Here is a 25,271-nt window from a genome sequence, read left to right on the forward strand (position 1 = left end):
AGTGTGCAGAAGAGCTGGGTGACATGGAAGGTTGAACAGCAGGCGGGCTGCAGCATTTTGGATAAGTTTCAGGGGTTAATTTTAAATAAAGCCAAATGCATTTTTTTTTTTCCCCAATCACATTTCAAATTTAACCATTTAGAGATGGGGTTTTTTCTGTACAATTTAACCAGGTGCTCTAGAAGAGCGTCCATAGGGGCTGAACATTTGACGTCCCTACTCAAAGCTATGAACTCCTGGCAAATTTCTATTTTAATATCTGGAGGTTGCATGGTGGAAGTCCCATCGGATTTTCCTGCTCTGCTGTTGTACTGTAGACAAAAAAACATTGACTGTCTCAGACCAAACATCGTTGCCACTGCTGCTTTTGGCCAACCAAACATCGTTGCCACTGCTGCTTTTGGCCAACCAAACATCGTTGCCACTGCTGCTTTTGGCCAACCAAACATCGTTGCCACTGCTGCTTTTGGCCAACCAAACATCGTTGCCACTGCTGCTTTTGGCCAACCAAACATCGTTGCCACTGCTGCTTTTGGCCAACCAAACATCGTTGCCACTGCTGCTTTTGGCCAACCAAACATCGTTGCCACTGCTGCTTTTGGCCAACCAAACATCGTTGCCACTGCTGCTTTTGGCCAACCAAACATCGTTGCCACTGCTGCTTTTGGCCAACCAAACATCGTTGCCACTGCTGCTTTTGGCCAACCAAACATCGTTGCCACTGCTGCTTTTGGCCAACCAAACATCGTTGCCACTGCTGCTTTTGGCCAACCTAACATCGTTGCCACTGCTGCTTTTGGCCAACCTAACATCGTTGCCACTGCTGCTTTTGGCCAACCAAACATCGTTGCCACTGCTGCTTTTGGCCAGAACCACTTTTGGAAAGGATACATTCCAAGACATCTTATTGAGGTAGAATGGATCCTTTCAAACACAATAGTTGAGAGAGATGGACAGCAACTTGAACTGACATTCATGCAGTCCACATTGGATAGTATATACCCTTTTAAAGGTTCAAACTTTTCTAAGATAAAGTTAGGCTATTTCATGAACTTTCTGAAATAAAGCCATCCATTAAGGCTGTTGCAGAGTACTGCAAAACTGTCCTCTGGCATTCTTTGCTCATGCCACATGTCTTTGGGTTGCAGCAACCCATCTGTTTCTCATCTTATTGAGATTATTTTGTTTAGGGCGGTATTCTTATCCGTCTGATGCGTAAACCCCTGCTTTGCTGACTCATTCTGTTTCTAGAACTGTACATCCGTTATAACCGGTTCAAATTCAATGCAGATCTCAGATCATTTTGGGCTAGTCCAGATGCTAAGATTTCTGAAGACAAGTTTCATTTCTCTAGGGTTAGTTATTTTTGGTTCTATCCTAAATAAAGCCCATAGAAGTGATGTAAAATCTTTAGGCCTAGTCCTCAAGCACCTTATTTAAAAAGTTGTAAAACAAGTGCATATTTTACTTAAGAGGTCATCAAGCAAGCATCTTCTCATTATTCACCCAGTAAGGAAATGTCCAAGTCCTCCTGTCGTCTGTTCCACATGATTTATGACAACCATGGCTGAGAACACAGGGATTGACTTTCAACACAAATACCTTTGAATGTACAGGAATGACTAGGTATGAGATCTTTGTTTGAACAAATGATGTGCTTATGCATCAGCAAAAAACTGAGATTCCAAATCCACATTTATGTTTTCAAGCAATCTATTCTCTCTTTCCCCCCCAGATACTTCTGGTATGGTGTTCGACACTAACTTGAAAATGGTTATGTCCCAGGGAGGGACGTTTGAGAGAATGAAGGAGAAGGTAAGGACTGAAAAGGATCATACACCAAAAGATTTCTCTCTAGGTTTGAGTACATTCCAATTGCATTGATTTGAATACAATTCCAGTTTTGTTAGGATGGGCCTCTTTTTAAATCTGTTGTGTAAATTTCACAGTAAAAAAGAATATGTACGTCTAAAAAAATATTGAGATTTATAAACATGGCGCATACCATACACATGCATGTTTTCCATTATAAAGCCTTCCTAAAACTTGGTGTGTATGAACTAGGATTATAGCCTCGCCTGAGAAATGGCATCATTCACTATGGTGACAATAACACCCTTTATTTGTTGTATAATTTGGAACTATTTGAATTAGTCTATGGAAGTTTCTAAAAATAAAAAGCAATGGTCAATTTTATCACAATTCTGTGTAGGTGTGGGTGGAATGTTTTGATATTTTGCCATGACTTTTTCTATTTAAATATGCATGCTGACTATAGAGAGTGCCATACACTGTCCTTGCATTCTGCAAGATTAATTATATATTCAAAACAATTTAAAAGTAAATGCTACAGCCTAGTGTTTCCTCTGGAGATAACAAATGCAGTGGGGGGGAAAGGATGTAAAGGTTATTTTAACATATTGGTCCATGCATATAGCCTATGTATGATCCATATTATCAGGTATGCTATAAGCAGTATCACCTGTAGCCCAATTAATACAGCATAGTGGCTAGAAATAAATACATTGGGTAAATTGCCTAGATCCCAAATGTAGTATTTTAACTAGTTAGTATCCTATTTAAAACTTGCATAAATACAGTAAATAGAATGTAGGTCTATCTGTTAGGATCACTTGGGTAACACGGCCTCTGCCTGTACTTCTCACATAAACCACTTTGTCACAATCCCCCCTCCCCCAAACACTTTCCCTGGTTGCCACTTCTCTTGCTCAACAAAAAATGTAATCTGCCCCATCACTCCCCAAAAATTATTTTGAGCTAGGGTGGCATTTTTTTTTTACTCCCAAGTTACCCTATAATTGACCCATGTTACATTTAGCCCTACTCTTCCCTATGCACTCAGGGAAAATTGGGTAACCTGCTTAATTATGAAACTGCTAAAAACTCTTGGTTTAAAAAGGTGCACGTCACGCATATTTTGGAGAAAATTCTGAGATCGCTCTCTTTTCAGTGGTGTGAAAATACTAAGCAATTGTTCTGCAGTATCTGTACTTTTGTATTTATACTTGACAACAACATTCCTAAAGAAAATAATGTAGTTTTCACTCCATACATTTTTCCCTGACACCCAAATGTACTTGTTACATTTTGAATGCTTAACAGGACAGGAAAATGGTCCAATTCACACACTTATCAAGAGAATATCCCTGGTCATCCCTACTGCCTCTGATCTGGTGGACTCACTAAACACATGCTTTGTTTTGTAAATTATGTCTGAATGTTGTAGTGTGCCCAGGCTAATAAATAAATAAAAAATGGCGCCGTCTAGTTTGCTTAATATAACTTTTGATACTTAAGTATATTTAAAACCAAATACTTTTAGACTTTTATTCCAGTAGTTGAGTTGAGTTTATTTTTAATTTTTACAGGGACAGTGCACATTAATCAATGTTTCAGTAAAAGTGCCGGTTTTAGCCAGCCGGCTAATTTTCAACCGCAGTCCATGGGCAGGTTAATAAAAACAATTACAATATAGACAATAGCAACATAGAACAAGCAAGACATAGCAACATAGGACAAGCAAGACATAGCATACAGACAGAGCAACATAGGACAAGCAAGACATAGCATACAGACAGAGCAACATAGAACAAAAAGCAGCAAGACACAATTCATAAAAGCAACAGTGTTTCCACACCTCACAAGCTACAGACAACATGGAAAGTGGCAACACACAGCTAGGGACCATGTTCACAAATCTGATTGACCTTTAGCCATGTCTTCAAGCATTTTGTGAAAGTGTGATATGTGGTGCAGTTATGTGTGTCTGATGGCAGTGTATTCCAGACATGGGAAGCTCACAGAGAATGCAGATTTACTAAAGGTGCTTTTCCTTAGGGGAACTATACAGTCATCTCTCATGGCAGACCTTGTGGATCTGCTGCCATATGTCTGGGTTTTCTGTTTAACAAAAATATTGAGTGGAGGAGGAGCCAGGCCATTAAGGATCTTGAATACAAGACATGTGTCGGTGTATTGCACAAGATTTTCCCAACTCAAGAGCTCATGCTTTCTAAGGATGTGACAATGATGATGGCTATTGGGCTTCCTATCAAGTACTTTGAGAGCCTGTTTGTAGACAGACTGAATAGGTTTTAATGTTGTACAGCAAGCTTGGGCCCAACTAGTCAAGCAGTATGTTAAGTGGGAAAGTATCATAGAGTTGAAGTACAGTTTTGCTACCTCTGTAGTCAAACAATTTTGTATAAGTCGGAAAATAGCTAGGTAGAATTTAGTTATTTGAATTACCTTTTTCACATGCTTTTTAAAAGAGAGGTTGGAATCAAGTATGATGCCAAGGTACTTAAAATCGGATTTTACTGGATGACGTGACTTTTACTTGAGTCATTTTCTATTAAGGTATCGTATTACTTTAATTCAAGTATGACAATTGGGAACTTTTTCCACCACTGCCTCGTAACAAAGGCCATTAAAACTGCTGTTTTCCCAGTGATTACAATAATTGTTGTGCATTGACTGCTTGTCAAAATGCATGTTTCCTATAGTGCTCTTAAATTGAAGGAATATTTTAGGAATATAATTTAGGAATATCTATCTCGCATAGAGCACACAACAACAAGCCAACTAGGTAAATATTCTGAACAAAAATATAAACGCAACATGTAAAGTATTGGTTTCATGAGCTGAAATAAGATGCTAGGAATGTTCCATGCAAACAAAAAGTTGTGCACAAATTTTTTTACGTCCCTGTCAGTGAGCATTTCTCCTTGGCAAGATATCCATCCACCTGACAGGTATGGCATATCAAGAAGCTGATTAACCTGTTACTCCTACCCCCTACTTTTTCTAACATTCTGTTAAATATCGCGCAACATTTCAGCGCCCTGCTACGAATGCCAGGAATATAGTATATGCATATGATTAGTATGTGTGGATAGAAAACACTCAGACGTTTATAAAACTGGTTAAATCACGGCTGTGACTATAACAGAACGTGCGTTTCATCGAAAAGTGCAGGAAAATCTGGTCACTGAAAATGGAAAAATATATCCCTGCGCGACTTGAACCCATTGATAAAGGTGAACCACATTTAATGGGGCTGAGGTTGCAATACCTACAGCTTCCACACGTTGTCTAGAGTCTTGTCATTTGCCTAGGCTTTGTTTCTTGGTCAAACAGATGCAAGGCAGCGCAGTTCTTCAGGTCTCGGACCGGATATTTTGGTTGAGATTCTACCCGGACATTTTTTTCCAGAAGGACAGCTATAGAATATACTTCGTCTTGTGATTAATTTGATCGCTTATTAACGTTTACTAATACCTAAAGTTGCATTACAAAAGTATTTTGAAGTGTTTTGTGAAAGTTTATCGCCGACTTTTTTAATTTAAAAAAATGACGTTACGTTATAAGACGCTATTTTTTTCCCCGTTTATCACAGTCTTCATAGATCGATATCTAGGCTATATATGGACCGATTTAATCGGAAAAAAGACCCAATAGTGATTATGGGACATCTAGGAGTGCCAACAAAGAAGATGGTGAAAGGTAGTGAATGTTTTATATTTTATTGTGCGGTTTGTGTAGCGCCGACTATGCTAATTATTTTGTTTACGTCCCCTGCGGGTCTTTTGGGGTGTTACATGCTATCAGATAATAGCTTCTCATGCTTTCGCCGAAAAGCATTTTAAAAATCTGACTTGTTGCCTGGATTCACAACGAGTGTAGCTTTAATTCAATACCCTGCATGTGTATTTTAATGAAGGTTTGAGTTTTAACTAGTACTATTAGCATTTAGCGTAGCGCATTTGCATTTCCAGATCTCTAGATGGGACGCCTGCGTGCCAGGTAGGAGCAAGAGGTTAAACAGCATGATCAATACACAGGTGTACCTTGTGTTTGTGCAAAATGCCACAAATGTGCTGTTTTGTCACAACACAATGCCACAGATGTCTTCAGTTTTGAGGGAGCAAGCAATTGGCATGCTGACTGCAGGCAGAGCCGGGCGGCCCTATACGCTCACTACGCAAGTTGCATAGGGCCCCGCAAATTACGCAAGGGCCCCGCCTCCCTCCCCCCGTGTCAAAGCGGGTGTCAATGTTTACAACTTGGATGAAGCGGAACTATCCTTCTGGTCACGAAAAGAGAGAAAGAAAAAATACCATGAGAGTGAATTGCAGGGACAGCAATCAGGTAAACCCGTTTTCTCCTCTCCAAGTTTGATGTCGGCAAATAACAGTAACGTTAAGTTGATGTGCTAGCTTGCAGTGCATCTCTTTAGTCTGTCTTGCTAACCTAACTGGGCAGTGCATCTCTTGGTCTGTCTGTCTTGCTTGCTCTCCAGTCACTTCCAGGGCTGTGTTCTGTGAATTTGTGCCTGACAAAACCTCTCCACAGAGGTTGCTGCTGGAAAGCGCAAGTTTCCAGTCCAGACAATATGAGTGTGATGGCACTCCTCATAGGCGCACGACATTTTAAAACAAGACCATGATTATCTAGTCTCGCAGTCAAGATTTAGTTACAACTCTGGACTAATGAAAGATGGAAAGCAATGGATTGACATTGACTATTGATTTATATATTGAATTTTAAATGTTGATTAGCTGAGCAAACTGGGCAATATGGATGCACATCTCTCAGTAAATAATAACCATCAACTATTCAGCCAAGCCATAGTATTGTATATTTGAAAATGTAAATGTATAAATGGAAATCTGGGGGAGCCAGTTGGAGTGGACTTGATGCAGCTGCTAAAATTAATAATATTGTTATCGATAATTTACAGGTGCTATGCTTAAGTTTGTCAGTAGAGGAGATACTGGATCATCAGCCAGTACAAGCACAGACTCTGTTGATCCACATCCAGCCTCGGCAAGTACTAACACAGACCCAGTACTGGCAGCTTCAGCAAATACTAACACAGACCCAGGTGAAGTACAGGCAGCCTCAGCCAGTACTAGCACAACCAGAGGTGTACAGCCAGCACCAGATACAAGCAACTCGGACCCTAATAGAACAGTTGCTGCTCCACCAAATGACCCAGCAGATTGGCCCCAATCTTCAGACTTTATGAGGACTGAGTTAGTGGGCAGAGGTCCATTCCAACCAGGACTGGATTTTTCGTACCGTAAAGACAAGTCTAGAAGAGGTTTCCATTCAGGCATATTACAGAGACGGCTGTCAAATGGGGAAAAGATTACCAGGAGCTGGCTTTCATACTCAATCAAAAACAACGCTGTGTATTGTTTTTGCTGTAAGCTCTTTTCTACAAAATAATAAAGGAAGGTGTGAATGACTGGTCAAATATCAACACCATTCTGAAACACCATGAGGGTAGTCCTGAACACAAACAATATGATTAAGTGGAGAGAACTTGATCCGCGCCTAAGTCGGGGACAGGCTCTTGACCAGATACCAATTACCATTTGAGGCTGAAGGAAAGTAATTGTGGGATGTCCTTACACATTTAAAAAGTACCACCCAGTCTCTGGCTGAAAGAAACCTAGCAGTCAGGGGTTCATCAGACAAACTCTTCCAACCAGATAATGGAAACTTCCTAAAAGAGGTTGAATTGCTGGTAAAATTTGACCCCGCTATGGAAAATCATTTCAGCAAAATTAAAGTTGAAGAAACACATGCTCATTACCTTGGGAGGCACACACAGAAAGAGCTGATACAGATTGTGAGTGACAAGATTCTGGAAGCAATAGTGAATCAAGTAAGAGACTCTAAGTACTTCTCCATTATCTTGGACTGTACACCTGACATTAGTCACCAGGAGCAAATGTCCATTATTCTGAGAAGTGTAGCTTTAAAGGGAAAGCCAGAGATCAAGGAGCACTTCCTTGGCTTTGTGAATGTTGAGGTTACAACCGGCTTCAATCTGTCCACTGTTGTCTTAGATAAGCTGAATGAGCTCAAGATTCCATTTGAAGATAGCAGAGGACAAGCTTATGATAATGGGGCCAACATGAAGGGCAAGCACCAAGGAGTACAAGCCAGACTGCTGAAAAAAAATCCCAGAGCTGTGTTCGTCTCATGTGGAGCAGCTACTCTAAACCTTGTCATTGCAGATGCTGCCAAATCTTTAAAAGATGCAGTTGGGTTTTTTGGGCATGTGCAAAAGCTCTTCACCTTCTTTTCAGCTGCCACACAAAGATGGATTGTTTTGAAGAAACACGTGAACATAACCGTGAGGTCATGGAGTGACACAAGATGGGAGAGTTGGCTCCAAACTGTTCATGCAATCAGGTATTAGGCTTCTGAGGTTCGGGAGGCATTACTGGAAGCCAGACAGACTATCAACGATCCTGTGGCCAAAGTGGAGGCAGAAGCACTTACAGAGGAAGTTGGATACTACGGCTTCTTGATTTGCTGTGTCGTATGGTGCGAGATACTGACAATGACAAACGAGGTGAACAAGCTCCTCCAATCCGCCTCAATGCAGTTGAATATCGCAGTGAATTTAATCTCAAATGCAAAGGCCTCACTCACTAAATACGGGGAAACTGGATTGTCTGAGCCCCTGACAACAGCCAAAAGCGTTGTGAAGAAATCCATGTGGAGGCTGATCTGAAAGGGAAAAGACTGAGAAACCGCAGGAGGCATTTCAGCTATGCATGTCCTAGTGAACCAGTGACTGATGCACTGAAAAACCTTGAAGTCAACTACTTTAACATTGTGGTCGACTCTGCTGTGATATCAATGGATGAGAGTTTTGAAAGACTCAACCAGGTGAAAACCAAATATGGAGTGCTGCACTGCCTTTCAGATGTCCAGGGAGTATTTTTAAGGCCCACTGCATGGAAGTTGAAAACAGAGATGACTGTGACATCAGTGGAATGAATCTGGCACACAAGATTCAGAATTGACCTGATCTGCCATCAGATAAGATGACTGCCTTTTGAGCTGCTTTCCTTTCTCTGTGAGAAAAACCTGGAGGAACTCTTTCCTAACCTTTGGATAGCACTAAGAATTGCAGTCGCCCTACCAGTAACGGTAGCATCGGCAGAGAGGAGATTTTCAAAATGAAAGCGCATCAAAAGCTTCCTGCGGTCTTCCATGTCACAGGAAATTTGAGTGGTCTGGCCATCATGAGTATAAATCATGACGTGGGGAAACATGTCCTATGATGATGACATTGATTTTGCCTCAGTGCAGAAGAGGAATATTTTGATGGTAAGATTTAAATTCAAATGTTTGCACACTTAGTAACATTTTAAGATTGTATTTGATTGGTCGACTTCTTGGCTACTTGGAGAGCTGACCCCGCCCCCTCGTCAGGACGCAGCTGTCTCCAATTACAAATGCCCTCTGAAGCGATATAAAAGCCAGTGTTCTGTTCAGAAGAGAGATTATTGCTGGGAGGTCATTGCTGAGAGCAAGTTCACTGCTGAGTGATTGCTGAGAGTTATAGCATATGTTGGTTGTTTCTCAGAAAGAGATTTGGTATGTACTATGTTAGTTGTTGCTGAGGGAGGTGATTGGTTATGTCTGTTGTGTGTCAATAGGATGTAGTGTTTTGATTATTGAAATTGTTTGTGTTATTCTGTTTCATTTGTTCCCAGGGGGGGAAGGGGTAGGCACCAAGAGTGCTTAGGCACATACCTGTAGTATAGTCACTGTCCAGGCACACTAGGTAAGACCTGGGCGGACCACCCCCTGTATTTTGGTTAGGGCACCAGGTGGTGCTTTGTTAGGTAAGTAGTGGGTAGGCAGGTATGGTAGGAGAGGAGGCTTTAATATTTACTTTCTTTGCTTTGGTGCCGTCCAGCCCCTTTTCCCCAAAATTACTGTGTGACGGAATAAATTCCTTGTAAACGGTACAATTCTCTGCCTTTTTGTTATCCTTACTCGCACCTATAGTCCATACCCCTTTCACTTCACGGAGAGTTGAGTAGCAGGGTGTTGCGTCCCCTCTTCATAGAGGCGTGTGTAACAGCAGTAATATCTAATAAGTAATCTAACAATTTCACAACTCTCTTATATACACAAGTGTAAAGGAATGAATAAGAATATGTACATGATAATGTTTATTACATCCCATTTTTAATTATTAAAGTGGCTAGAGATTTGAGTCATTATGTTGGCAGCAACCACTTAAACAGTGGCTAACATTAACAGTGATGGCCTTGAGATAGAAGCTCTTTTCAGTCTCTCGGTCCCAGCTTTGCACCTGTACTAACCTCTTCTTCTGGATGATAGCGGGGTGAACAAGCAGTGGCTTGGGTGGTTGTTGTCCTTGATGGTCTTTTTGGCCTTCTCGTGACATCGGGTGGTGTAGATGTTCTGGAGGGCAGGTAGTTTGCCCCGGTGATGCATTGTGGAGACTTCACTACCCTCTGGAGAGCCTTGCGGTTGTGGGTGGGACAGTTGCCGTACCAGGCGGTGATACAGCCCGCCCGGATGCTCTCGATTGTGCATCTGTAGAAGTTTGTGAGTGCTTTTGGTGACAAGCCGAATTTCTTCAGCCTCCTGGGGTTGAAGAGGCGCTGTTGAGCCTTCTACCATTCTGTCTGTGTGGGTGAACCATTTCAGTTTGTCCGTGATGTGTACGCCGAGGAACTTAACTTTCCACCTTCTCTACTACTGTCCCGTCGATGTGGATAGGGGGGTGCTCCCTCTGCTGTTTCCTAAAGTCCACGATCATCTATTTTGTTTTGTTGACGTTGAATGTGAGGTTATTTTCCTGACACCGCACTCCGAGGGCCCTCACCTCCTCCCTGTAGGCCGTCTCGTCGTCGTTGTTGGTAATCAAGCCTACCATTGTAGTGTCATCTGCAAACTTGATGAGATGGAGGTGTGCATGGCCACGCAGTCATGGGTGAGTACAGGGGAGTACAGGAGAGGGCTGAGAACGCACGCTTGTGGGGCCCAAGTGTTGAGGATCAGCAGGGTGGGGGCGGCCCATAAGAATGTCCAGGACCCAGTTGCACAGGGCGGGGTCGAGAACCAGTGTCTCGAGCTTAATGACGAGTTTGGAGGGTACTATGGTGTTAAATGCTGAGCTGTAGTTGATAAACAGCATTCTTTCATAGGTATTCCTCTTGTCCAGATGGGTTAGGGAGGTGTGATTGCGTTGTCTGTGGACCTATTGGGGCGGTAAGCAAATTGGAGTGGGTCTAGGGTGTCAGGTAGGGTGGAGGTGATATGGTCCTTGACTAGTCTCTCAAAGCACTTCATGATGACGGAAGTGAGTGCTACGGGGTGATAGTCATTTAGCTCAGTTACCTTAGCTTTCTTGAGAACAGGAACAATAATAGTGGCCCTCTTGAAGCATGTGGGGACAGCATGGAAAATGGTTTACATGGCTCACGGGTTTTGCTTAGGGCCCCAGGGAGGTCAGGACCGGCTCTGACTGCAGGAATGTTCACCAGAGCTGTTGCCAGAGAATTGAATGTTGATTTCTCTACCATAAGCCGCTTCCAACATCGTTTTAGAGAATTTGGCAGTATGTACGGACCTCCACACCTGGCTTCTTTACCTGTGGGATCATCTGAGACCAGCCACCCAGACAGCTGATGAAAGTGAGGAATATTTCTGTCTGTAATAAAGACCTTTTTATGGGGGAAACCTCATTCTGATTGGCTGGGCCTATGCCCTCTCAGGCACCCCCTGCTCAGTCATGTGAAATCCATAGATTAGGGCCTAAATGAATTCATTTCAATTGACTGATTTCCTTATATGAACTGTAACTCAGTAAAATTGTTGCATTTATATTTTAGTTTACTATAAAAGTACATGTCGACTGTTATAGCATCTTCAAAGTTCGTCTCGACAGAAATATTGTTTGATATTTTTATTTCCATTGTGGCAGTGCCACAGTTAAATGACTGCAGCGGACACATACAGCCGACACATCTATGCAAAAGATGAATTGTTGAATATTTTATCAATAGATAGAAACACAATCTCCTGCCTTGGTATAAATACTTAAGCACTCTGTGCTCCTATCCTATATTATAGTCTACCCATATTGTCAAATATTTTACATACGCTACCAGTTTAATTGTTTGCAGTAACTTATGCTTTATTTGGCGAAGGAATGTGATGGCCATTGTTTTTTCTTTAAGAAACGAATTGTTGTCGACCTGTCAGCAGAATGTTTGAACATGTTTGCATCAACTTTTCCCCCCCAACCTAAAATATGTGGGATTGCCTGTGAATTCTAAAACATTGTTTAGGCAACTCAAAAAAACCAAAAAAAATGCAGTACATACTTAAATATAATCTGTCTGTTTTAATTAGACTGTGTAGCCTATATAAACCACACTGCCTATGGGCTCGCATACAGAATTTTTTTTAATGCATGTAGCCTATTTTTAATTATTTTTCACCTTTATTTAACCAGGTAGGCTAGGTGAGAACAAGTTCTCATTTACAACTGCGACCTGGCCAAGATGAAGCAAAGCAGTGCGACACAAACGACAACAGAGTTACACATGGAATAAAGAAAAACAGTCAATAATACAATAGAAAAGTCTATATACAGTGTGTGCAAATGAGGTAGGTAGAAAAAAAAATAGGCCATAGTGGCAAAATAATTACAATATCAAATCAAATGTACAAAGGGCTATATAAATACATCAGCTGATATCTCAGTGCTGTACAGAAACCCAGCCTAAAACCCCAAACGGCAAGCAATGCAGGTGTAGAAGCACGGTGGCTAGGAAAAACTTCAATATAGCAATTAAACACTGGAGTGAGAGCTGTGCAGAAGATGAGTGTGCAAGTAGAGGGGTGCAAAGGAGCAAAATAAATACAGTATGGGGATGGGGTAGTTGGATGGGCTATTTACAGATGGCCCATCTGTAAATAGCCCATAAGCTGCTCTGACAGCTGGTGCTTAAAGTTAGTGAGGGAGATATGTCTCCAGCTTCAGTGACTTTTGCAGTTCGGTCCAGTCATTGGCAGCAGAGAACTGGAAGGAAAGGTGGCCAAAGTAGGAATTGGCTTTGGGGGTGAACAGTGAAATATACCTGCTGGAGCGCATCCTACGGGTGGGTGCTGTTATGGTGACCAGTGAGCTATGGCGGGACTTTACCTAGCAAAGACTTATAGATGAACTGAAGCCAGTGGGTTTGGCGACGAATATGAAGTGAGGGCCAGCCAATGAGAACATACAGGTCCCAGTGGTGGGTAGTATATGGGGCTTTGGTGACAAAACGGATGGCATTGTGATAGATTGTATCCAATTTGCTGAGTAGTGTGTTGGCGGCTATTTTGTAGCTGACATCGCTGAAGTCAAGGATCGATAGGATAGTCAGTTTTACGAGGGTATGTTTGGCAGCATGAGTGAAGGATGCTTTGTTGCGAAATAGGAAGCCCATTATAAATTTCATTTTGGATTGTAGATGCTTAATGTGAGTCTGGAAGGAGAGTTTACAGTCTTACCAGACACCTAGGTATTTGTAGTTGTCCACATATTCTAAGTTAGAACCGTCCAGAGTAGTGATGCTGGCCAGGCAGGCAGGTGTGTGCAGCGATCGGTTGAAGAGCATGCATTTAGTTTTACTTGCATTTTAGAGCAGTTGGAGGCCACAGAAGGAGAGTTGTAATGGCATTGAAGCTTGTCTGGAGGTTAGTTAACTCTGTGTCCAAAGAAGGGCCAGACGTATACAGGATGGTGTCGTCTGCATAGAGGTGGATCAGAGAATCACCAGCAGCAAGAGCGAGATAATTGATGTATACAGAGAAAAGAGTTGGCCTGACAATTGAACCCTGTGGCACCCCTATAGAGACTGCTAGAAGTCCGGACAACAGGCCCTCCGATTTGACACACTGAACTCTATCTGAGAAGTAGTTGGTGAACCAGGCGAGGCAGTCATTTGAGAAATCAAGGCTGTTGAGTCTGCCGATAAGATTGTGATGATTGACAGTTGAAAGCCTTGGCCAGGTCGATGAATACAGCTGCGCAGTATTGTCCCTTATCGATAGCGGTTATGATATCGTTTAGGACCTTGAGCGTGGCTGAAGTGCACCCATTACCAGCTCGGAAACCAGATTGCATAGTGGAGAAGGTACGGTGTGATTCGAAATGGTCTGTGATCTGTTTGTTAACCTGGCTTATGAAGACTTTAGAAAGGCAGTAGGATAGACATATGTCTGTAGCAGTTTGGGTCTAAAGTGTCTCCCCCTTTGAAGAGGGGGATGATCGCGGCAGCTTTCCAATCTTTGGGAATCTCAGACGATACGAAAGAGGTTGAACAGGCTAGTAATAGGGGTTGCAACAATTTCGCAGATAATTTAAAGAGAGGGCCCAGATTGTCTAGCTCGGCTGATTTGTAGGGGTCCAGATTTTGCAGCTCTTTCAGAACATCCAGAACATCAGCTATCTGGATTTGGGTGAAAGAGAAATGGGGGAGGCTTGCGCAAGTTGCTGTAGGGAGTGCAGGGCTGTTGACCAGGGTAGGGGTAGCCAGGTAGAAAGCATGGCCCAGCTGTAGAGATGCTTATTGAAGTTCTAAATTATTGTGGATTTATTGGTGGTGGCAGTGTTTCCTAGCCTCAATGCAGTTGGCAGCTGGGAGGAGGTGCTCTTATTCTCAATGGACTTTAGTGTCCCAGAACTTTTTGAAGTTCGTGCTACAGGATGCAATTTTCTGTTTGAAAAAGCTAGTCTTTGCTTTCCAAACTGCCTGTGTATATTGGTTCCTAACTTCCCTGAAAAGTTGCATATCGCATGAGGTCAATATCCTTCCAGGATACCCGGGCCAGGTCAATTAGAAAGGCCTGCTCGCTGAAGTGTTTTAGGGAGCGTTTGACAGTGATGAGGGGTGGTCGTTTTGACCTCAGACCCATTACGGACGCAGGCAGTGATCGCTGAGATCCTGGTTGAAGACAGCAGAGGTGTATTTGGAGGGCAGGTTGGTTAGGATATCTATGAGGGTAGATCTATTTACTAGGCCCAATTAAACGAGAGATGTGTATGGTAATTTGATATAGGCCTATGGCTACTTCGGCAATATGAACCCATCACGGACAGAAAAAGTGAGGAATTTATTCTTCCTATAACATTTACATTTAAGTCATTTAGCAGACGCTCATAAAATAGGAAATACATTCTTATGTCTAATTATTTTACTTGGAATACAACCACTAGTTATAGTGTGTAAAGTTTGCACAAAATTAAGCACATTATCATGACAAGTTCAGATTTGATAAATGCCAACTTCTGTGTAAACTGGCACACACATGTTGTAAAAATGCAACATTTAGAAATGAGGCCCCAGGGCCTTGGGATATGTATCACTATGCTAAATATTTTCCGTAATTTGCCAGATCATTCTCTTATTCGTTCTCTTCACAGATTAGTGCCGTCAGGGCCGTTGTTCCCAACAAAAGCAACAATGAGATAGTTCTGGTGTTGCAGCACTTTGAGAACTGCGTTGATAAGGCCGTCCAGGCTTTCCTAGAAGGTATGGGAATGCCATAGTGATCTTTTTTTTATGAGTATTTAAAACTTGATAATCTGCAACATTGTCTGCATGTCAATGCAGGCTGTTATGGAAAGAGAGCATTCTTCTTAACTCACAATTACTTCATTTTCCCTTCAGGTAGTGCCATTGATATCTTGAAGGAGTGGAATGTAACTGGTAAAAAGAAGGTAACCGTAACTTTGTCCTTTACTTCAGGGTATTGCATTCTCTATGAAAGGGCCACGTGAGTATGAATGAAATGTATTGTGTCATGACATTTTAAGTATGGCCTGTCCCTCACAGGATTATGAGACAACACTTTTTAAAAACAAGTTCAAAGGATATACTTCCAGTGACAGACCAATCCAGACTTTGAGCAACAAAACACTTACTTTAAATCCACTTAACTTTGAACTGTAAATGCTAGTCATAGGAAATGTATGTTTAGTTTATTTGGATAGAGATGAGTAAAAATACATTGAACAAACGATCATCGGCTGCATTTCACTATAGAGTTTCTAGCTCACACAAATTTTCAACATCAGTCCCAGATAATCTGTTTTGTTGTCACCCATCTCCCATTTTGCTTTGAAGTCAGCAGCTCAAGCTGGACATATTTGGTGTCTGTCATGAGGACCTACATTCTGCTCAACCATAGCTAAACTCAGCAACAACAAAAAAAAATGTCCCCTTTTCAGGATCCTGTCTTTCAAAGATAATTTGTAAAAATCACTAACTTCACAGATCTTCATTGTAAAGTTTAAACACGGTTACCCATGCTTGTTCAATGAACCATAAACAAGTAATGAACATGCACTTGTGGAACGGTCGTTAAGACACTAACAGCTTACAGATGGTAGGTAATTAAGGTCAGTTATAAAAACAGGACACTAGAGGTATTTCTTTTTTTAATTGTCTCCCCAATTTCGTGGTATGTAATTGTTAGTAGTTACTATCTTGTCTCATCTTGTCTCATCGCTACAACATTATGGGCTCGTACGTGTTCGGGAAAGACTAAGGTCAAAAGTCTCGTGTCCTCCGAAACACAACCCAACCAAGCCGCACAGCTTCTTAACACAGCGCGCTTCCAACCCGGAAGCCAGCCGCACCAATGTGTTGGAGGAAACACCGTGCACCTGGCGACCTGGTTAGCGTCCACTGCGCCCGGCCCACCACAGGAGTCGCTGGTGCGCAATGAGACAAGGATATCCCTACCGGCCTAACCCGGAGGACACTAGGCCAATTGTGCGTCGCCCCATGGACCTCCCGGACCCAGAGTCTCTGGTGGCACAGCTAGCACTGTGATGCAGTGCCCTAGACCACTGCACCACCCGGGAGGCCACATTAGAGGCATTTCTACTAAACACCAAAAGAAAGATGCCCAGGGTCCCTGCTCATCTGCGTGAACGTGCCTTAGACATGCTGCAAGGAGGCATGAGGACTGCAGATGTGGCCAGGGCAATACATTTCATTGTCCGTACTGCGAGACGCCTGAGACAGCGCTACAGGGAGACAGGATGGACATTTGATCGTCCTTGCAGTAGCAGACCACGTGTAACACCTGCACAGGATCGGTAAATTCAAACATCACACCTGTGGAACAGGTACAGGATGACAACAACTGCCTGGGTTACACTAGGAACACACTATCCCTCTCTCAGTGCTCAGACTGTCCGCAATAAGCTGAGGGAGGCTGGACTGAGGGCTTGTAGGCCTGTTGTAAGGCAGGTCCTCACCAGACATCACCGGCAACAACTTCGCCTATGTGCATAAACCCACCGTCGCTGGACCAGACAGGACTGGCAAAAAGTGCTCTTCACTGACGAGTCGCGGTTTGTTCTCACCAGAGGTGATGGTCAGATTTGCGTTTATCGTCGAAGGAATGAGCGTTATACCGAGGCCTGTACTCTGGAGTGGGATCGATTTGGAGGTGGAGGGTCCGTCATGGTCTGGGGCGGTGTATCACTGCAGCATCGGACTGAGCTTGTCATTGCAGGCAATCTCAATGCTGTGCGTTACAGGGAAGACATGCTCCTCCCTCATGTGGTACCCTTCCTGCAGGCTCATCCTGACATGACCCTCCAGCATGACAATGCCGCCAGCTATACTGCTCGTTCTGTGTATGATTTCCTGCAAGACAGGAATGTCAGTGTTCTGCCATGACCAGCGAAGAGCCTGGATCTCAATCCCATTGAGCACATCTGGGACCTGTTGGATCGGAGGGTTAGGGCTAGGGCCATTCCCCCCCCAGAAATGTCCGGGAACTTGCAGGTGCCTTGGTGGAAGAGTGGGGTAACATCTCACAGCAAGAACTGCCAAATCTGGTGCAGTCCATGAGGAGGAGATGCACTGCAGTACTTAATGCAGCTGGTGGCCACACCAGATACTTACTGTTACTTTTGATTTTGACCCCCTCTTTGTTCAGGGACACACTTACATTTCTGTTAGTCACATGTCTGTGGAACATGTTCAGGTTATGTCTCAGTTGAATCTTGTGTTCATACAAATATTTACACGTTAATAAGTTTACTGAAAATAAACACAGTTAACAGTGAGAGGACGTTTCTTTTTTGCAGAGCATATATGCTTATGTATGAACTCCAAAATATGTAAGGTTTTATTGTAGTGGTTAGTCTGACTTTGATTCTACAACATCCAGCCCAAGAAGAAAAAGAAGCCCAAGCCACAGCCTCCGGGAGAGGAGCCTGCTCCAGCCGAAACCACACAGCCTTCGGAGACTGAGAGTACAGAAGCAGTGAATGGGTTCCATGCCAATGGCTCTGTGTTGGACGGAGACTCATTAGACTCTCTGAGTGAGCAGTTGGATTCTGCCTTGGATGCAGCTGAGCTCGAATCTGAGCCTGCCACGTCGGACATTACAGGTATTGCTATAGAGCAGTCTTTATTTTATCCGTCAGTCAAACTTTGGTTTGTTGAGACTACTACACTTTTGATAATCTTCTGTAGTTGAAGCCAACGCCTACCCATCGGAAAATATCACACTACAGTGTCTTTCTCCTTAAAGGTGTGGAAGCAGACTCTTTTTGTAGTGGCCCAAGCACCACCCCTCATCATGCTCAAGGAGGAAGGAATCACCAGCCTCCCCGTGGCAACAAGTTCCGTCCCAGAACCAACTCCCAGCAATCATCCACTTCCTCTGTGCTCACCACTGATGAAAGCCAACAGGGATTTTCTGGAGCCAGGAAGATTGGTTAGTGCCAAATGTGCTTTATTTCCTTATTGTTGATACAGAATATTGTCAAATCCCTGGGTTTCCTGCAGTCCGATGGTAGATTAGTAGTCCCAGGTGCCTAAGCTGTGTATTATCTTATAAAACTAGGATGTGTGCACTGGAGTGTTAATGACAACAGCTGTAGTAATGCTTTGTTTAAGACAAGTCACCTCTGACCCTGTTCTTTGACACTCAGCGCCCAACATTGACCGCTCTGTGAAGGACCTGCAGAGATGCACAGTGTCGCTTACTCGATACAGAGTGTTGGTTAAGGATGAAATGGACTCCTCTATTAAGACCATGAAGCAGACGTTTGCTGAGCTCCAGAGCTGGTACATCTCCCAACATTAACTCCACTACATTAGTTTGTAAAGTTGTAGTTAATATTTGGAATATTAAGTTGTTATGGTGGGATATAACTTACCACAAATTCCATTATTTTTAAGCAGAATGTTTAGCTAAGCAATTTAAGAGATTTGATCACTGAACCAGTTCATTGCTCTCACATCTGCACTACAGCAACCACCACTAGTAACTATTTCAGCATTAAATGTAGCCCATTGCTAACCAGTGTTGTCATAGTTGACAAATGGTGAGTATTGCCAAAATCAAAGTACAGACTATCTTAGAAATGTAAATAATCATGGTCAACTTATCGTAGAAAAGAACATGTCTTTTCATATCTCTTTCTCCCAACCTCTCTCTTAGTCTAATGGACAGAGAGGTTACTCTGTTGACAGAGATGGATAAAGTCAAAGCAGAAGCCAGTGAGTACAACACCTTTCAATTAGCATTTGGACTTCAATGTACACCTGGTGTACAAAAAATTAAGAACACCTGCTCTTTCCATGACAAACTGACCAGGTGAAAGCTATGATCCCTTATTGATGGCACTTGTTAAATCCACTTCAGAGACAGGTTAAAGAAGGATTTTTGAGCCATGAGACAATTGAGACATGGATTGTGTAATTCAGAGGATTAATTGGTAAGACAAAAGATTTAAGTGCCTTTGAACAGGGTATGGTAGTAAGTGACAGGTGCACCGGTTTGTGTCAAGAACTGCAAAGCTGCTGGATTTTTCACGCTCAACAGTTTCCCTTGTGTATCAAGAATGGTCCACACCCAAAGGACATCCAGCCAACTTGACACAACTGTGGGAAGTGTTGTAGTCAACGTGGGACATGAATTCCTGTGGAATGCTTTTGACACCTTGCAGAGTCTGCCCCAATGAATTGAGGATGTCCTGAGGGCAGGGGGGGTGCCAATCAATATTAAGGTCTTCTTAATGTTTTGTACACTGTGTTTATTAGACTATGTTTCTATTATTACTATGTTTCTATTATTACTATGATTCTATTATTTTCCTGAAAGCCTTTGTCCCAGTTAGGACATTCCATATAGGCTACCTATAGATGTCATCTACTCTCTCCCAGTTCATAAGTTAACACGTAACCAACCAGCATTCTTCGAATGTATGTCCTTAAGGTTATTTTTGGCCTTAGGCATACCCGTCTTCAATGTAGTGAAACATGACAGAGCAAGACTGCATATTTCCACAAGTAGGCCATTCTCCCTTTATTCTTTACTGCCTCCAAATACAGTGTTGTGTATCCTGAGCATGGAAAAAGTGAATAGTGTCAGGTTTCAAGGGAGACTAAATGCTTTCTTTGTGTCTAGGTGTGTGGGGAATTGAGGGAAGAAGCGAGGGAACTAGAGAAGTTCTTTGACATTACAGAAACTAAAAATTCCTTCAAATGTACCAGTTTCTTCCCTAATCTCTTCCCTTCCTTTAGGTGTGTGTTACTGTTAATGGATTAGACTTTCTTCCCTTCCCCTTTTAACCTCATGAGGAGAGAAGTATTTTTCTGTCATTTGATTCTCCTTAGCAACTGATAAACAAACAGTACGGTTCCTCTGTGGGAGTTTTTTGTGGTTTTTCTTTTTCCCTCCTCAGTCCTGATATTGGTCAGCAGCAGGAAAAGCCTGTGGAGTTATTTAGGGATGCAGTGTTGTATTCTGTATGATTTTATTTTGGAAAAACTAGTCAACTAATAGTCTTACCTTCTCATGTTGAGGACATAGCTAGTCCCAAGTTTCAGTATGGTATTGCTTATGTGTGGATTTCTCTCCGTACAACTGAAGGTGTCTGAATATTTGGTGAGCGAGCGGTTGCCTGATATTGTGTATCTGTATTTAAGTGGCCATTTTGGATGGCCGTCAAAAAAGAGCAGAGGAGCTCCGCAGGCTAACTGACCAATCAGCATCCATGTCTGAGAACCAACTGAGTGAGCTACGAGCGGACATAAAGGTTAGTTGACAACCGCAATAACACTATCTGCTGTTGGGCGATTAGGCCTGGCTCGCAGTCAGCATTCCAATTCTTTCCAAAGGTTTTCAATGGGGTTGAGGTCAGGCCTTTGTGCAGGCCAGTCAAGTTCTTCCACCGGTCTCGACAAATCATTTCTGTATGGACCACGCTTTGTGCACAGGGGCATTGTCATGCTGAAACAGGAATGGGCATTCCCCAAATGGTTGCCACAAAGTTGGAAGCACAGAGTAGTCTAGAATGTCATTGTATACTGAAGGGTTAAGATTTCACTTCACCTGAACTAAGGGACCTAGCCCGAACCATGAAATATAGCACTAGACTAGTATTCTTCCTCCACCAAACTTTACAGTTGGCACTACAGGAGAGGGCTGAGAACGCACCCCCATCACTCCAGAGAACGTGTTTCCAGTGCTCCAGAGGCCAATGGCAGAGTTTGGAACTCTGTGTGAACTCTGCCAATGTTTGTCTATGGAGATCGCATGGCTGTGTGCTCTATTTAATACACCGGTCAGCAACAGGTGTGGCTGAAATAGCCGAATCCACTCATTTGAAGGGGTATCCACATACTGTAGGTCTTGTCTCTCCTCTTTTTCCAGCACTTTGTAAGTGAACGTAAGTATGATGAAGACCTTGGAAAAGCTGTGAAGTTCACTTTCGAGCTAGAACCACTGAAGACAAGCGTCACGGGATTTGGATCAGGTACATTCCTTTTTTCTTCTCTTTGGTGTCTTTCCTCATACAGAAACTCACTGTGATCATACAGTATTGCATTGCTATTTAGAGGGTAATTAATCAATTGTCTTGATAGTAACGCCCACAGAATTAAATAGAACACATATTTGTATAATAATACTATGTATCTCTATGGTGACGCCTGCCCTCGTGACGCCCTCTCCTTTCAGTGTACCACCCTCAGACAGGCTACTCCAGCCGCTCCCGCTGTAGTTCCACCTCCTCGTCCATCACAGGCCCAGGGTCCCTAGAAGCACCACCTCAGTCTCAGCACCAGGGCTCCAGCTTCGAAGGACACCCTACCCATCCGAACAAAACGGTCCGCTCACAAAGCAATCATAAACATGCAACTAAAGGAGTTGCTAACTGTTTTCAGTCATGTTTCCTTAGGAGTAAAAATATTAAACATGATATGATTGCTTTGTGTTTTAAGTGTGATTTTTAATCTGCACCTTTCAGACTTTCCAAGGCAACAGGCGGTATACGGCGGGCCCGGGATACTACTCCGGTGGTCAGCGGTATAATGGTGGCTCCTATCGCGACAGGAACACCAATCGCGGAGGCTACCGCTCCGAGGGTTACCAAGGCTACCAGGGCAACCAAGGCCAAGGTGACGGCCCCAGCCATCCTACCAGCACTGTAACACAATCCTCCAACTCCACAAGAGGCCCTTCCAACTCCACTCCATCCTCTTCTTACCGTCAAGACCACCCTTCTCATAACGGTCTACCCCAAAGGCCTCCGCGGACACACTGCCCCTGACACCGGAACTACCTGGCTTAAAACCCCCTACTAACCCTGGCACTCCACCCTCGATACCCTGCCCCTTCCACCCCACTAACTCCTTTTTGATGAAGAATAGAATACAAGTTTACATCTTTTTGTCAAATGAGCTCTAGTGCCACCCATAGGCAAAACCATTCATCCACCAAACTTGAAAATCTGCTAATAAGACCTATTTTCTCATGCCTGTTGATTGAGCAGCATTTTGCTACTTCAGAGGCCAGTGTTATCTGATGATGAGTTCAGCACAGAGACTGCGGTGATTTATATGCATTTTGTGCACTGCTAAAAGGCTTTATTTTATTTTTTCTTAAGCATCAAATTAATTTTGGTTGCTATTTTTGTTTTGTAGTCCATCACCATTTTAGTTCCATATGTTATGGCATGCTTGCTAGTATGTCTGGAAGACTTTCATCAATGGCATACAATCAACACTACATAAGTTTATTTGTATCCAATTCATTTAGAGCTTTCCATAAATACTGGTTGTGTCTGTAAATAATATGTACTCTTTGAACTGGACAAAGAATCAGTTTATAATTAGAACTAGAGGCAATCACTTTTGATGTTGCCTGATGGCAGTTGTTTATTCCCTCCCTCACATGTATGAGAATAGTTTAGTGGATAGTTGTCCTGTCCTTCTCTATATTGTTATTGTATAATCCAAGGAGAAGGCTCGATTTCTTTATTACATACATATTTAATTATGAATTATTCCACTTCTCAAGTCTCAGGTATGAGAAAGGAACCCCCACTCCCCTACACCTACAGTCTGAATTTGGACTTCCCTTTGTTAGAAGTACATCTATTTAGGTGTTATTTGGTCTCTTATTTTCAGTGCATCTCAGACAGGACTATAAACGGCACACACTTGACATGCTTGCCGTGTAACTTTGCCTTTCTCGAAATTCAGAGATGCCTGCATCACGAACATCCGTGCACGTTCTTGTGATTTTTTTACATCTCAAAAAGCGAGCTTTAGGAGCTTTGTCCTTTTTTATTGTTAACTTTCCTCTTGATCATTTCCTAGAGAAGGGAAAAAAATTGGATCAAATTTGTGAATGCTGTTTCGATCTTAGTTCATATACGTTTTATGACTACTGAGTTGGGACTGATTTAAGATTCTTAGTAAAGTATACAATAACTTAACAAAATCTGGAGAATTATCTGATTGTTTCCACTTGTACACTGCCTGGAGGCATAATGTTGCTTTTCGGGATTTGCTTTTTTCCCCTGATAATCTTTTGAAATGGGGCTTGGTTCACCATTTACCGAAAGCAAAGCGGTGTCGTGTCAAACTGCAAGGCATGTGTATATAAGGTTATACAGCTGTTACCTCTGTGTACCAAAGGGTCAAACCCGATGAGTAGAAGAATTGAGAGAACCCCCTCCATCTCCTCCAATATTACTGGTGGGAAGTTATCCATAGGAATACCTTTGTGTTTTAGATATGTTATAAACATAGGTACTGAAGTCTTCTTTTCATAATATAATTTGGCCATGAGGAAAATGTCTTCATTTTTGTTATATTGCACATCAACATAAAGATTATGTAGTTCTTGTTTGTCCAATGGTTTACAAAGTCTTCTGGGGAAGTGCAAAGTGTATACAGCAGGGTAGATCAGTTGGCATGTATCAGCAACTGTGCTTGAGCACATAAGGCTTGGTAGCCAACTCCAGGAGCTTCCTGCCTTCAGCAAATGTTTCCTAATCTTAGATCTGCACTGTAAATTTGGTTCTATTTTCAGTAATCCTAATGCACAGTAGGCCTACTATTCAATTGCGGAGATGCATGCACTGCATTTTATCTCCAACACATTGCTAGTTGTTACCTTGTGGTAGCTTCAAGCATGTACATGTAGTATTTCTTAGTTGTCTAAAAACTAGAGTTATTCTCTATGGGGAATTATTTATGCCTGTCCATCTCTTTTACCAAGTGTAAGAACTCACATTCACAGCTTTGTCTACATTCTCAACTATCTGGTGATCACCAAAGAGAAAAACATTTCCTTTTTTTCTTTCTCTGCCTATAAAAAAATAACTTCATTGTTTTCCAATTGGATAATCTATTCTAGATTGAGTAGCATGTTAATTGTTTTTTCTTTTTCGTTTTATTTCTTTACTGTGTATATATAGCTATAATTGTGTTGCGCTCACATGGGGCATTTTGTATGTTATATACATGCTGAGCATATGGTTTACCCCTGAAATAGTTCAGTCATATGGACTGAACTAACAATCTAGTTCAGTCCAATTCTTCCAGTGCAAACTGTAAACTTAAGTGCCTTCTCTTGCCTCCATCCAATTCATACACCCCCCTCCTTACAGCAACCATGAAGTATGGACCAAAGACATCTGCCCTCCCCATCCATTCTAATACACCTCCCCCCCATATGTGGAAAGGCACACTTATCATTTACTATTAAACTTTGCAATACATAAGCAGGTGTCCTTTGTCTTCATATGCTTTTCATGGGCACAGTTCAAGGTGACTGTATTTTACAGATTCATATGTCAACTTAACTGTAAGCAAAGTAAATGGCGATACGGTCATATCACTTCTCATTGTATGGTTAACTATATAAGAATTATGTAATTCAATTTGCCATATTGGAGCAAGTAAGGTGGTTTAAGATGTGGCAGAGGCTTGATGGGACAAGTCTAAATCTCAGTTTAGAATATTTGCATGAAAATCTGTCACCAATTGGATGGAAACCTAGCTAGCTAAACCTAGCTAAAGTCTAAATGTAATTGTGTGGCTACCAACCTCAAGAATGAAAACAATGGAATGATAAATTGG

The 25,271-nt window shown here is 42.4% G+C and overlaps 1 protein-coding gene across 5 annotated transcripts in view; it reads left to right on the forward strand.

Moving 5' to 3' along the window:
* Nucleotides 1-24,913, forward strand: part of LOC124032145 (spermatogenesis-associated serine-rich protein 2-like) — a 49,849-nt gene extending 24,936 nt beyond the window's left edge. For all 5 annotated transcript variants that reach the window (XM_046344286.1, XM_046344287.1, XM_046344288.1 and 2 more), the window contains 11 exons: nucleotides 1,736-1,815; nucleotides 15,287-15,395; nucleotides 15,534-15,583; nucleotides 18,055-18,277; nucleotides 18,421-18,606; nucleotides 18,824-18,959; nucleotides 19,336-19,394; nucleotides 20,826-20,935; nucleotides 21,553-21,655; nucleotides 21,859-22,007; nucleotides 22,148-24,913. In XM_046344286.1, the coding sequence (XP_046200242.1) occupies nucleotides 1,736-1,815; nucleotides 15,287-15,395; nucleotides 15,534-15,583; nucleotides 18,055-18,277; nucleotides 18,421-18,606; nucleotides 18,824-18,959; nucleotides 19,336-19,394; nucleotides 20,826-20,935; nucleotides 21,553-21,655; nucleotides 21,859-22,007; nucleotides 22,148-22,450 (1,508 nt within the window). In that variant the 3' untranslated portion in view covers nucleotides 22,451-24,913. The remainder of the gene's footprint in view (nucleotides 1-1,735; nucleotides 1,816-15,286; nucleotides 15,396-15,533; nucleotides 15,584-18,054; nucleotides 18,278-18,420; nucleotides 18,607-18,823; nucleotides 18,960-19,335; nucleotides 19,395-20,825; nucleotides 20,936-21,552; nucleotides 21,656-21,858; nucleotides 22,008-22,147) is intronic.
* Nucleotides 24,914-25,271: the final 358 nt, after the last annotated feature.

This window comes from Oncorhynchus gorbuscha, linkage group LG03 (genome assembly GCF_021184085.1).
Source record: "Oncorhynchus gorbuscha isolate QuinsamMale2020 ecotype Even-year linkage group LG03, OgorEven_v1.0, whole genome shotgun sequence".
NCBI classification, from domain to species: domain Eukaryota; kingdom Metazoa; phylum Chordata; class Actinopteri; order Salmoniformes; family Salmonidae; genus Oncorhynchus; species Oncorhynchus gorbuscha.